This window comes from Sorex fumeus, unplaced genomic scaffold (genome assembly GCF_029834395.1).
Source record: "Sorex fumeus unplaced genomic scaffold, SorFum_2.1 ptg000125l, whole genome shotgun sequence".
NCBI classification, from domain to species: domain Eukaryota; kingdom Metazoa; phylum Chordata; class Mammalia; order Eulipotyphla; family Soricidae; genus Sorex; species Sorex fumeus.
Window position 1 is genome coordinate 4,980,810 of NW_026606182.1, and position 12,720 is coordinate 4,993,529.

General features: G+C 62.3%; 1 protein-coding gene across 1 annotated transcript in view; it reads left to right on the forward strand.

Moving 5' to 3' along the window:
* The window catches only part of ACO2 (aconitase 2), a 32,062-nt gene that overhangs the window by 16,041 nt on the left and 3,301 nt on the right, over positions 1-12,720 (forward strand). Inside the window, exons 2-8 of the mRNA XM_056137548.1 lie at positions 5,180-5,316; positions 7,312-7,570; positions 8,672-8,764; positions 9,994-10,152; positions 10,297-10,447; positions 11,242-11,346; positions 12,480-12,571. Coding sequence (XP_055993523.1) covers positions 5,180-5,316; positions 7,312-7,570; positions 8,672-8,764; positions 9,994-10,152; positions 10,297-10,447; positions 11,242-11,346; positions 12,480-12,571 — 996 coding nt within the window. The remainder of the gene's footprint in view (positions 1-5,179; positions 5,317-7,311; positions 7,571-8,671; positions 8,765-9,993; positions 10,153-10,296; positions 10,448-11,241; positions 11,347-12,479; positions 12,572-12,720) is intronic.

Genomic DNA, 12,720 nt, shown 5'->3' on the forward strand with positions numbered 1-12,720 from the left:
AAGCAGGGTTTTAGAACTTAAGCTCAAAAATGATCCAAAGGGGGCCAAAGGGACAGTACAGTGGGTTGGGCACTTACCCTGTAGGCGGCTGACACCTGGGTTCAGTTCCCGGCACCCTCCCCTGGGTCTGCCAGGAGTGGTCCTTGAACACAGAGCCAGAAGTAGCCCTCATCATCAGTGGGTGTGTCCCCCTCTTCCCACAAAAAAAAATAGATCTCGCGTGCCGGGCTCTTTTCCCACGACTTAGAGATCTGCCCTATCCCTGAACCTTGGACCTAGCATGTCCACTGGTGCCTGTGACCCCACTACCCTTCTCCCCGCCCTCCCCCCCCTTTCTTGCTCCTCTGATTGTCTCATCCTGCCAGATGCGGATCCTGAGGGTGGAGACGGCGACAGGGCAGGAATAATGCCCCTTCCCCACCCCGTGGCTTCCCTGCCACCGCCCGCGTGCCTGTCCACGCTGGCGCCCACGGCGTATCATTTGCCCCGTGAGCGTCCAGAGAGCCGTGAGTCATGTGCTGATAATGTGTTTGTTTTCCACTGGGGCCGGATCAGACCCCCCGCCCTGGAGCTGCGTGCCAGCCCCGCTGGGGACTGGACGGGGTTTGGAAAGTGAGTGCAGGTTGTGTCTGAGGCTCGGATGCCCCCGTGGGTACTTGAGGGTGAGTGAAAGCTGTGGCCACGCCAGAGGGGCAGAGCCGGGGCAGAGAGAAGGTCTGGCGTGGCTGCCCTTTGCTCGGGGCCTCTGGAGGGCAAGGTTAGAGGTCCCTCACAGATCCCCCAGGCGGATGGGGAACGTCCCTCTCCTGGTCCCCACACTGACTCGGAGAAGAATCTGGTCGTCTTTAATCCCTGGTTCGGTGATTTTGGCCACGCCAGCCGGCAGGAGTTTTGATGTAGCTAGTGCCGCACCTCGCCCATTTTGTAGAAATGGCAAAGTACAGGTGAGCATAGTGATGGAACTAGGGGCCTCCTAGAGGATTTCACTGTCAAGCAGAAAGTGACCCATGGGGTAGGCGCACTGGCTGCATGGCTCGGAGTGGGAGCTTGCACCTGATGTCATGGTAAGGCCTGTCCGAGGGCAGAAATACCGTGTCCTGCTCTCCAGATGCAAACATCTGTCAGTCAGCTTCCAGCCAATAGCATCTTGGTTCAATCCCTAGCACTGCGTGGTCCCCGTGCACCGCTGGGAGTGACTCAAACACAGAGCCCGAGTAACAACAAACTCTCTCTGAATGGGCTAGACACACACACACACACACACACACACAACCTTGGGGAGAGTTGGCTCAGAGTGGGTGCTCAGTGTGTGTTCAGGGTACACGCATGCACTTGCGCGCGCACACACACACACACAGAGCCTTGGGGAGAGGTGGCTCAGAGTGGGTGCTCACTGTGTGTCCAGGGCGGGGGGACCTTGGCTAGTCTTCATTCCACGTGGCGTGCCTGTCCTTGGCATTAGTCTGGCGGTCACTGTCCCTACAGTGTAGCGCCCGAGCTCTCCCAGGGCGCAGGGCGAGGTTTCAGCCTCCCACCGTGCCCGGGACAGCCGGAGCAGGGAAGCGCGTGGCTGAGTCCTCGCGCCAGGCTCAGCTTCTTTGGTCGGTTTAGTGGGAGCAGCTGTGGCTCCTGCTCGTGTTGGCCCCGGGGCTCCCAGTGCACAGACAGGCCTGGCTGGGTGCTGCAGAATGTTAGCCCGCTGCTGGCCAGTGGCGAGACTTGCTCAGAGCCTGGGAAGGCTGTGCCTGTCGCATGTTGCTGGGCAGACACGACACTGGCCGGTCAGGACAGAGGGGCTGGAGGCAGGCAGAAAGTGACAGTGAAGTGACCTGCGGTTGACATGGAGCCCTGTCCACAGAGCAAGTCCACAGCACATCCGGGCTCCAGCGAGGTGGCCTCGGGGTTGTGTCTGGGCTGAGGGCCCTGACTGAGGGTGGTGACAGCCTTAAAACGAAGGAGGTGACAATCCCTGTGCCATCAGCACAAGGCCTGGCCTGACTGCTGCAGAGTTTGGCCACATGCCTCGTAAAGGGACACCCCACGGCTGCCCTCGGCCCAGGGAGGTGTTGGAAGAGGACAGTGAGGGGCCCCCTCAGCCCGTGGACACTGAGCCGGCCTCACACATAGAGGCAGGTACTCTGCCACGGAGCCACGTCCCTGGCATGTTGGTGCTTTTTTGTTTAGGGGCCACACCTGGTAGGCCCAGGGGCCCATATGAGACGCCAGGGATCGATCCTGGGTCCACCGCGTGCAGGGCAAGCTCTCTACCCCCGGTGCTATCATCTCTCTGACCCCCCAGTTTTGTGCGTTTCGAACCACTCAGAGATTCGCACCACTGCCCTGAGGGAGGGTGTTCCCCAGTGGGAGCAGCCGGCCGAGGGCGAGGACAAGGGCTCTGACCTGGGCAGGCCTGGGCCAGGCGGGGCCCGGGCGCCGTCATGAGGGCGCATAGCTTAGGGGCTTCCCTGACATGCCTGGGCAACGGCCGGCGAGCGGGTCAGTCTGGCCGGAGTCGGGGCCCCTCGCTAGTCCCGCCAGCAACTTGTTTCCTCTCTTGGAAAACAGCTAACGTGGGGCCCACTTCTGGGTGGCTGCAGGGATGGCCAAAGGCCGCAAGAGCTGGGCAGGCGCCTCCCGCAGGCTGCGCTCAGGAAACGGCGGCACCTACTCAGCACATTCCTTTGCCCTTTCCCAGTGTGTGTGGCCACACCTGGCTTGTCACTCAGGGGCCCATGCGGTGGTGCCAGGGCCAGAGCCCGGCCAGTCAGACAACATGGGCACTTTCCAGCCCTTTGGACTGTCCCCAGGCCTGTTAATAATATCTTTCAGCCTGGCCTAAAGGTGTTGATATGTGCCTCTTGCTGCTGCCCTTCTCTTGGGGAACGGGGGCTTTTTCTTTCCTCTACCCTGTAATTTTTGCTCTCAGAGAACCCGGCAAGCTACCGAAAGTATCCTGCCCACAGATAGACTTGACTGGGAACACCTGTAAAGGTGATTAGAGGCTGCCCCAAAAGCCTCCATCCCTCTCCGAGAGCTTGGCAAGCTACCGAGAGTATCCCGCCCGCATGGCAGAGCCTGGCAAGCTCCCCGTGGCGTACTCGATATGCCAAAAACAGTAACAACGATGGTCCTCATTCCCGTGACCCCGAAAGAGTCTGATGGCATACCCCAGTATGCCATCAGACTACACTAGCACGTGACAGGGATGAATGGAGAGGTCACTGGGGAGGCTGGAGCGAATCGAATGAACAACGGGATGACAGTGATACAGTGATACCCTGTAATTATGAATTGTTTTGTTTACTGGATCCTAGATATCATTTCTTTTTTTGGCTTTCAGGACACCCCTGGCAGTGCTTGGGGGTTCCTCATAGCTCTCCACTTGAGTGTTGCTCCCAGCCGGGTGGGCATTGAACCTGGTTCTTGGACATGCAGAACATGTACTGCAGGGCCGGAGAGACAGTACAAGGGGGAGGCAAGTGGCTATCCTGGCTTCGACCCTCAGCATCTCATGGTTCCCAAGCACCGCCAGGAATAATACCTTGACGCAGAGCCAGAAATAACCCCTAAGCATTGAAGGCGGTGACCCCCAAACTAAACAAAACCAAAAAAACACGCCCTCCAGTTAACTGAGCCACTCTCCAGCCCTGGTAGATATTATTTCTAGGGAGAGTGAAATTTAGAGCAGCTAATTTATCCAAAAACAGAATTAGATCTTTCTAGAGAAGCGGAAAGACGTTCGTGACACGTGGCTACATGGCAGAGCAGGTCCCAGAACAGCCCGTCTTGTCTTGCTGGGCTGCAGAAGCGGCCGGGTGGACGCCTTTGAGCACGCGCTAATAATAGGAGCTGCCGGCCCGTCATGTCATCCGGGCTCCTCACCTCCGTGACAGCCGGGACACGGCTGGGCTCCCTGCGGCCCAGCGGTACTGACCTTTCCGCACTGGTCACCGGTGTGCTGCTCTTTGCCAGGGACAGGTGGCGAGGATGGGGTCAGGGTTCCCGGGGAGGCTCCGTTCCTACTGGGGTCCACTCCGTGTGCCTGCCCAGGCGCTGAGGTTTCAGGCTTTGGTTTCAAGGTCCAGAGCCGTGAAAAAGGCTGGGAGGGTGGCGGGTTAGAGTTGAGTGTAAGAACCCAGGCCCCTGGCTGGCCACTGCGGGGAGTAGCCCTGGGTCCCTGGAGCACTGCCAGGTGTGGCCCTGATCCCCCAAAATGTTTGCAGTGAGTAGTTCACAGACCCCGTTATAACAGTTGCGTTTCTACCCTGGCTACAGGCCTGAGCCAACCCACTGTTTCCTTCCCTCTGGGTCCTGGAGGCTGCATTTGGGGAGCATGTTGGCCAGTTGTTCTGGAGGGACAGGGCGATGGGCTGGGCCCACAGCAGCGTCCTCGGTAGAGGAGTGGTGTGGGGACATACCGTGAAGAGGACACAGGCTACAGTGCGGAACAGCCCCCAAGACCGCGTGCCAGCACCCACTATACCTCAGGGGAAATGAGGGCGTTTCTAACTCAGGGAGCATGTTGGTGCCCAAGAGCCTGGCGAGGTACACCTGAGCTCAAAAGAAGCAAAGAAAAGTCAGGTTCTCAGAAAGGACTGTGACAGGCCTGAGCGTCGCTCACAGCTGGCATGCTGGGGCTAGTCTTGGCAGGAGGAGGCCTCCCTGCCCCTGCTTAAGTGTCCTCTGCATCGTGTCCATCCTTCCTTCATCAGTTGGCGTGATCAGGCCGCCATCTGTTTGTGCCTGCGTTACAGGCAGCCCAGAATGGCGCTGGGTCCCCCTACCCCAGAGCGGCGCTGGGCCGCCCCCTCCCCTGAGGAGGCAGCTGGAAGCCCCTTTCACGTCTGTCCTTTGCTTTGCTCTGGGCCAGGCCTGGTGGTGCTCTGGGGCTGTCCAGCTCTGTGCTCAGCGGTGGCCACTGCTGCTTCTCGGGGGCTCGGGGCCTGCTGCTCACGGAGCCGGTGCCTGCCCTGTCCAGCTCTCCCGCCTGCCCTGGGCGCCGGCTCCCCCGCGGGGTTTCTCTTTCATCCGAGGCCTTATGGCGTATGCACGGCTGCAGCCGGCCAGAGCCCAGCTCCTGAGAAGCTGCCCGTGTCTCCCCGTCCCCGCTCAGATGTGCTCAGCTGTCCGGTGGGTACCCTGGAACCCACTGACGGTTCTGCTGTTTGTTTGCCTGCAGAAAGCCCTGGGGGTGCGGCAGTACCATGTGGCCTCCGTCCTGTGCCAGAAGGCCAAGGTGGCCATGAGCCACTTCGAGCCCAACGAGTACATCCGCTATGACCTGCTGGAGAAGAACATCAACATCGTCCGCAAACGGTAAGGGGGCCTTGGGGGGGCACAGCCGGGTGGCGGGTACCGAGCCCCCTGAGGGTGTCATCCAGGTGCTGTTCCTGCTGTCATCCGACAGCAGGTGATGGTCGCGATCAGGAGTTTCAGGGGCGTTTCATTTTGTCTGGCTTGGGGACGCGATCTCTATTTCTCAGGGTCGACTCCAGACTCTGTTCGGGGTCACTCCCAGCAGCGTCCAGGGGACCATGTGGTGCCAACGTGAGCTGCCCTCGTGTCAGGCATATGCTCAGCCCCTGTGTGTGTCTGGCCTTTGGTATTAACGTTATCAGTGAGATTAGCCGGGGCCAGAGAGCAGAGTGGGGAAGGCCCGTCACCCTGCGGGCAGCCAGACTGGCTGGGGTTAGAGGATTTGTGCCCGTGGCCAGCTGCGGCCCAAAACACGCACACACGCAGGTTACCCGGAAAGTCACTCGGGTGACCATGGCCCCTCACTGCCCCACCCAGCACACAAGGGGGAAGGTGTGAGGCCACAGAACTCCCCACGCGGCCTGGCCATGGCAAGGGGCACTTGATTCTGCTCCCCGGGGAACTGGGTCTCTGTCACATTAGAAGCAGAGGGACAGAGGGATGCATCTGTGGGCCATCCTCGACTCCGGGAGATGCAGTAACAAGCGTGTCCTGCAGTGATTGTCATGTGGGGTCTTCACTTCCTCTGAGAGAAGGCACCCACAGCCAGTGCTCGGGCTTTCTCTGGCTGTCAGGGTCACTCCTGGGGGCCAGGGCCCCTCCTGTGGTGCTGGGGTTCAGATCTGGGTGGGCTGCGTGTGAGGCAAGTCCCTCCGGCCCTGGAGTCACTTTCGGCCTCTGTTTCCCCGCGGTGTCTGGCAGCCGGGGCTTCCGAGGGGGCGCTACTTCCCATCTCCCGAGGCCCAGAGAGTGGTGGCGACTCTGTCCCCAGCGGCGCTCCTGGCCCAGAGCTGCTTTTACTCCAGCACCTCCCGGCAAACCATTGCCAGCGGCTGCGCCAAGGCCCCAGAGCAGCATCGTCGGGAACTCTCTGGGTCAGGCCTCCCACCCTCCCGACTCCTCACTCGCATGCCACGGGGCAACGGTGCGGGGAGGTTCATGTCCTCTGCGGAACTGTAGAACAGATCTGAGGGGGCTTGGAGGGGGGTGACAGCCATTGGTGATCTTGATCGTGCTAAGAAGGTCGCCGGTGTGTTTGCATCTCCGGTTACCGCACTGTTCCGTTAAATGGCGTTTATGATACAATTGTACCTCGGTAAAACGTTGGGAAAACAATTACCGGGCAGGGCAAAGTCTGAGCCGGGCCCTGCCGGCCTCCCAGCTGTCCTCATTCTTCTTGGCTCATGGGTCCGTGGATCTGGCTCCTTCCAGGAGGCCCCAGGTTGGGCCTGAGCTTGGTGGGCAGCAGCTGGGGGCGTCAGAGCCCTCTCCCCGAGGGCCAGGCTGGAGATTTGCCATTCGGGCCCTGAGGCAGGAGGGTACAGGCCATCGGGAGATGGAGTCTGGGAAGAAGGGCCGAGAGGAAGCTGGAGGCCGTGGCTGGGTTTCCCTTCTGCAGAGCTGGTAGCCCCCCTGCCTTAATGTGGGGTCGGGGAGAGGGAGGCCCGAGAGCCCGGCGCGGGTGGGGGGGCCACACTCCTGGGTGCTGGTGGCATGGCCGAGGGGCTGGCATGGACAGGAATTTGGGATCTAAGGGGAGACCCCGGCCCGTTGGCTGACAAGGCGCATGAGGAGCAGGAGATGGGATGGACACGGGAAGGTGTTTTTCGGATCTGGCCACTAGGGTGCCATAAGTGCCCATCACGCCGTGGCCTGTCCAACGGGCTGGGAGCAATCGCGCGGACAGCACTGAGCCTGCCTGCCGCCTTGCCCTGTCACTCACCCGACTTCGAGTCACCTCACAGCACCTCCTCCGTTGCTGGTGCTGTGCGGGGTCCCCTCCCCCGGCCTGCGGGTGGCACCATGTCACAGATGGGCTGTCCTCCCTGTGTCCAGGCTGAACCGGCCTCTCACCCTCTCGGAGAAGATCGTGTACGGGCACCTGGATGACCCGGCCAACCAGGAGATCGAGCGGGGCAAGACCTACCTGCGGCTGCGGCCGGACCGCGTGGCCATGCAGGACGCCACGGCGCAGATGGCCATGCTGCAGTTCATCAGCAGCGGGCTGCCCAAGGTGGCCGTGCCGTCCACCATCCACTGCGACCACCTGATCGAGGCCCAGGTGGGCGGCGAGAAGGACCTGCGTCGGGCCAAGGTGAGCACGTTCCGCTCTGCCCTCCTGGGCGGCCGCTCCCTCACTGAGCGTCAGTGACCAGAGAGAAGAGGCAGGGCCTGTCCCTCGTCCTCCTGTCCCTCACCTGCTTCACTGTCACATGAGGCCATGGCAGGTTCCTTCAGAGGCCCGCGGGAAGTGACTCTTTTCCCATCCCCCCACGCGTGCCCACTCGCGCGCTCATCCACCGACGAGCACCAACCCGGAAGTGGGGGAGCTGTGGCCAGAGTCAGCGTGCGCGTGTAGCCCGGCCCTCCTCTGTTTCCACCCCCCAAGGGGGGCGCCTCTTTGTGCCAGCTGGGCAGCTGGTCTCCGGCATGGCCCCCCCCCCACACTGCCTCCCTGGCATGGGCTCCCGCCTGGGGGGCCGTTGGCAGAAGCTGAATGCTGGCAGAAGCGGCCGGCTGGGCACAGGGGCAGGGCACGCCCTGGCAGGGATCCGGCTCCCAGGGTCACCGCAGCCCACTGGGCCTCTCCACGCATGGGAAAAGCTCAGGGCGACTTTCCCACCACCGCCCCCGGCTCCTGGCTGCTCCGGCCGCACCCCCCACCCGCCCGGGAATGACCTCCCCCGCTGGCGGTTTCCATGCCAGCACGGTGCATGGGCTCCCAGTGCCAGCCGGCCCTCTGATGACGCCCCCCACAGACTCGGCAGCAGCCTGAGTGAGACGCTCTGCACCGTGGGAGGTGCCAGGGTCCCGCCCTTCCCGTCTCAGCCTGTGCTAGGGTCTGGGGCGTGTGTACATGGAAGGTCTGGGGGTGCATGCATGCAAGCGGGGGTGCACAGCCCTTTCCGTTCGGGTTTTCCGTGAATGTCGCCCAGGGTCCCAGGAGCCCCAGTGGGACCCGGCTGCCCTCTCCGACCCCCAGCTTCGCGGACGGCTCCTCCCCACTGACGTTGGGTCCCAAGGAGCCCCAGGCTGGGGGAGTCACTGCTCCCTGACCCCACCCCAGCCTTGCCCCGGCCTCCCTGGCACTGTGTGTTCTCAGAGCCCCGGCGGCGGGGGAGGAGGGGGGCACAGCTTACTGACCGCCCAGACCCCAGCAGGGCACTCACGCTCCCGGATCGATTTGTCTCCCCAGGACATAAACCAGGAAGTATATAATTTCCTGGCAACTGCTGGTGCCAAGTACGGTGTGGGCTTCTGGAAGCCCGGCTCCGGGATCATTCACCAGGTAAGGCTGGGCCGGGCCGGGCTAAGGGGACCGAGGGGGACTGTGGGGGCCGTGTCTGGAGTGAGCCGCCACATGGACTGCGCCGCGGGTGGGATGCTGACATGTGGCACGCGCACCCCCGTACAGCTGTACCCCAGCTCCCGAGCCCCAAGGCAGAGTGACTGAGCACCTGCCCTTGCTTGCTGGGGTGGGACCGTGCCCTGGGCCTCCCGGGGCAGGCCTGAGTCAGGCCGTAACCCGAGCCTGGGGGGCTGCAGCACTGCCCGCTCTGAAACATGAGTCCTGCCCTTTTGAAGTGTGGCTGTGCCAGGCCGGGGCTGCCGCCAGGAGGGAGGTGCCACCTGCAGGAAGCCGGGGTCAGTGCAGGCCTGGGAGCCGGGGAGCTGGCCTTGGCTGTCGTGAAGGACACTCCATCTGTGGGCGCTCCCTCCCCCTCAGGACACAGGCCTGGCCTCTGGGCAGCTCTGCGCCCTTCTGGGGTTGTGTTGGTGGCTCGGACCCCTCAGCCTGGCTTGGGAGCGGTTACCAGCCAGTCCTTTGTCGGGCCATTAGCGGCTCTGATCGCCCTGGCCGCCTTCCCGTGCCTGCGGGACCTCGAACACCGTGTTGCTTTCCAGCCCCCTCAGGTGTTCTGTGGAGACAAGGTCCAGGCCTGTGTGGGTGAGAGTCCAGGCACAGCCTGTCCTTTCCCTTCTGACCTCACTGCCCTCCCCCCAAACCCATGTGTGGGGGCGTAACCGCACCCCAGAGGAGCAGACGGAGGATCTTGCTACAAGCTAGAAATACACGCAACCTTGTCCGTGTGCAGAGTTGCCTTGGATCCTGGGAGCAAGCACCCCTGTCACTACTCTGACAGATGAGGAAGTGGCCTCAGAGGGGACAGGTGGCTGTCCTCACGGTGTCCCGCAGTGCGCTCTCCCCAGAGGCTGGCCATCGGGATGGCACCCAGGAAGGACTGGCAGCCTGGCAGGGTGTCGCCACCTCCTGGCTGTGGCGGCGGCTGTCATATATGCTCCCCTGGGCCCCGTCATGAAAGAACTGTCCCCAGGGAAGCCTGACAGCCCGCTGGGCCTGCCTGTCCTCCCCAGATCCAGCCTGGGGGCGCACTGGCGTTCTCTGCTGTGCCCCAGTGAGGAGGCCGAGGCCCACAGGGGCACTCACGGGCCTTGGGCACAGCCCACCACCCCGTCAATCTTATCTGAGGGCCAGAACTTTGCTCCCCGTTTCAGATCATTCTGGAAAATTATGCCTACCCTGGGGTTCTTCTCATTGGCACGGATTCCCACACTCCCAACGGTGGTGGCCTGGGCGCCATCTGCATCGGAGTGGGGGGCGCTGACGCCGTGGACGTGATGGCTGGCATCCCCTGGGAGCTGAAGTGCCCCAAGGTGAGGCTGGGGTGGGCAGGCTCGGGGCGTTGGGAGACAGGCCCCACTGGGCGAGCGGCTCAGGAGGGCGGCCATCCCAGGTGTCTGGGGCAGGGCAGGCACGCAGTCCCCGTCATTGCGGTCTTGCCTCGCCTGTTCATCCAGGTGATTGGTGTGAAGCTGACGGGCTCACTGTCTGGCTGGACCTCCCCCAAAGACGTGATCCTCAAGGTGGCGGGCATCCTCACGGTGAAAGGGGGCACCGGCGCCATTGTGGAGTACCACGGGCCTGGCGTCGACTCCATCTCCTGCACTGGTGAGGACGGGGCCACGTGGCCCTCAGCATGCAGGGGGGCTGTCGCTGAGCAGTGGAAGCCACAATGCCCCTCCCCTCGGGCTGTCTGGCCGATAGGGGGTTGGGACAGTCACTTCCAGGTTGAGGGGGATCATCTGTCTGGTTCTTGACTCAGTGGAGATGTTGGTCCCCCAAAGGGGGCAGGGCCCGAGCCGGCTTCTGCTGCTGGACCCCGGCCTCAGCACTAGGCTGCTGGCTGAGCTGAGAATCCTATAAGGACGAGGCCGTGGTTGGGAGTTGGGGCCAGAACCAGGGTTCCCTGGGACCCCTGTTAGTCTTGCCAGTCATGTATGAGCGCCCTCCCCTCTTCGGGGGACTCGGAGGTGCCTCAGCTATCTTGTCGAACCCCACCAAGTTAAGCTGGCTGAGGGCCCGCTCCTCCAGGTAGCCCTCCTGTGTGGACAGCTTGGTTGGGGTGTGGCCAGCACTCCACGGCCCATGGCCCAGCAGTGCCTCGACAGGTGTCCCAACCAGACAGGCTGTCTTAGAGCCTTGCCAGGCCTGGGGTATGGGCAGGGCCCCTTCGGTCTCCCTGCTGGGAAACCCGAGCTGGCATGCACCCAGACAAGCCCGGGACACCAGCGCCTGCATTTGCTCTGCGGCGTGACCTTGGGTCTGTATAGGTCACAGTGACAGCCAGGCACCCTGGCCAAACCAGCCTTGGGTACATGGCGGTTCAGCTGAGCCGGGCAGCCAACCCCGAGCTGGAACTGTGCATGGGGAGCCGACTCCTGATGCTGGGCTGTTTCCCACAGGCATGGCCACGATCTGCAACATGGGCGCCGAGATCGGGGCCACCACCTCCGTGTTCCCCTACAACCACAGAATGAAGAAATACCTGAACAAGACGGGCCGGACAGGTGAGCTGGCGGACAGGGCGGCGAGAACAGAAGGGACGGTGTGGGCCAGTGTGCAAGGCCTAGAAGCCCCCCAAAATGGGTGAGGCCGAGCGTGCTCCTGTCCCGTGTGGGGGCCTCACCCGCAAGCCCGTTCCCTGCCTGAGCCTGGCCTGCTCCCCGGAGCCCCCTAGAGGAAGCTGCAGGCACAGCCTGGAGACTAAAACTGACTTTTCTTTTCAGTGTTGGGGCCACACCTGACAGTGCTCAGGGGTTCCTCCTGGCTCTGCCCTCAGGAATGACTCCCGGTGGGGCTCGGGGGACCATATGGGATGCTGGGGATCCAACCTGGTTGGCCACGTGCATGACAAGTGCCCTCCCCACTCTGCCATCCGTCCAGCCCCGTGACCTGGATAGTTCCTGTAGCTTCTCCTGCCCTAGCCGGGGAAGAACATTTATAGCTGGAGCCGCTTTTCCTAATTGTCCCACAACCTCCTGAGGTTCTTGTTGGCTTTAAAGCTCAGAGGCGCAAAGGGAGCCTGGAGGCAGCTCGCTAGGCCTCTGAGGAGAGGAGTGAGGCTGACTGGGGTGGCATAAGCTGGGGGGTCCTAGGGAGACTTGGGCCATTTGCTTCCAAGCTCTGAGCACGTGGAGGCCCTAAAGGGTGCCACCCACCCTTCAAAATATCAGGTAACTTCTTTTTCTTCACAGCCCAGCTCCTCTGCCTCCAGGAAGCCTTCCTGGATTCCAAAGCTCAGTCTCACGTGCCCTTGTCTGTGTTTGTAACTTCCAGCTCACTGAGCCCCTTCCTGAGAGCACAGGCCCTTGAGGCAGGGACAGTGCCCTGTGCTGTTTGCTTTGGTTCTGTTTGCCCAGTCAGTGCCAAGTCTGGCGTTCGTTTGGGGCTGGAGCAATACCACAGCAGGGAGGACACTTCCCTTGAATGTGGGTGACTCCGGTTTGATCTCCAGCACCCCATATGGCCCACGATCCCTGTCAGGAGTGACCCCGAGTGCAGAGCGAGGAGTAAGCCCTGAGCACTGCCAGGTGCTGCCCCAAACACACATGATCAGCTCAGCACTGGGCAGGCTCCGGGCGTCTGGCGGGTGCTGGGGGAAGCCTGAGTTTACTTCATGGGTTTCCATCCCCGTGTGCAGACATCGCCAATCTGGCAGACGAGTACAAGGAACACCTGGTGCCTGACCCCGGCTGCCAGTACGACCAGCTGATCGAGATCAACCTCAACGAGGTGAGGAAAGGGAGGGAAGCCATCGATCGGGGCTCTCGGGGTCAGCAGGCGGCCCAGGGAGGCTCCGGACTCTGTCCCTGCCCGGGGCTAGAAGGGGAGAAGGAGGAGCCCACGGCCGGGGACTCCAGCTGCTCCGTTGGGCTCCACCT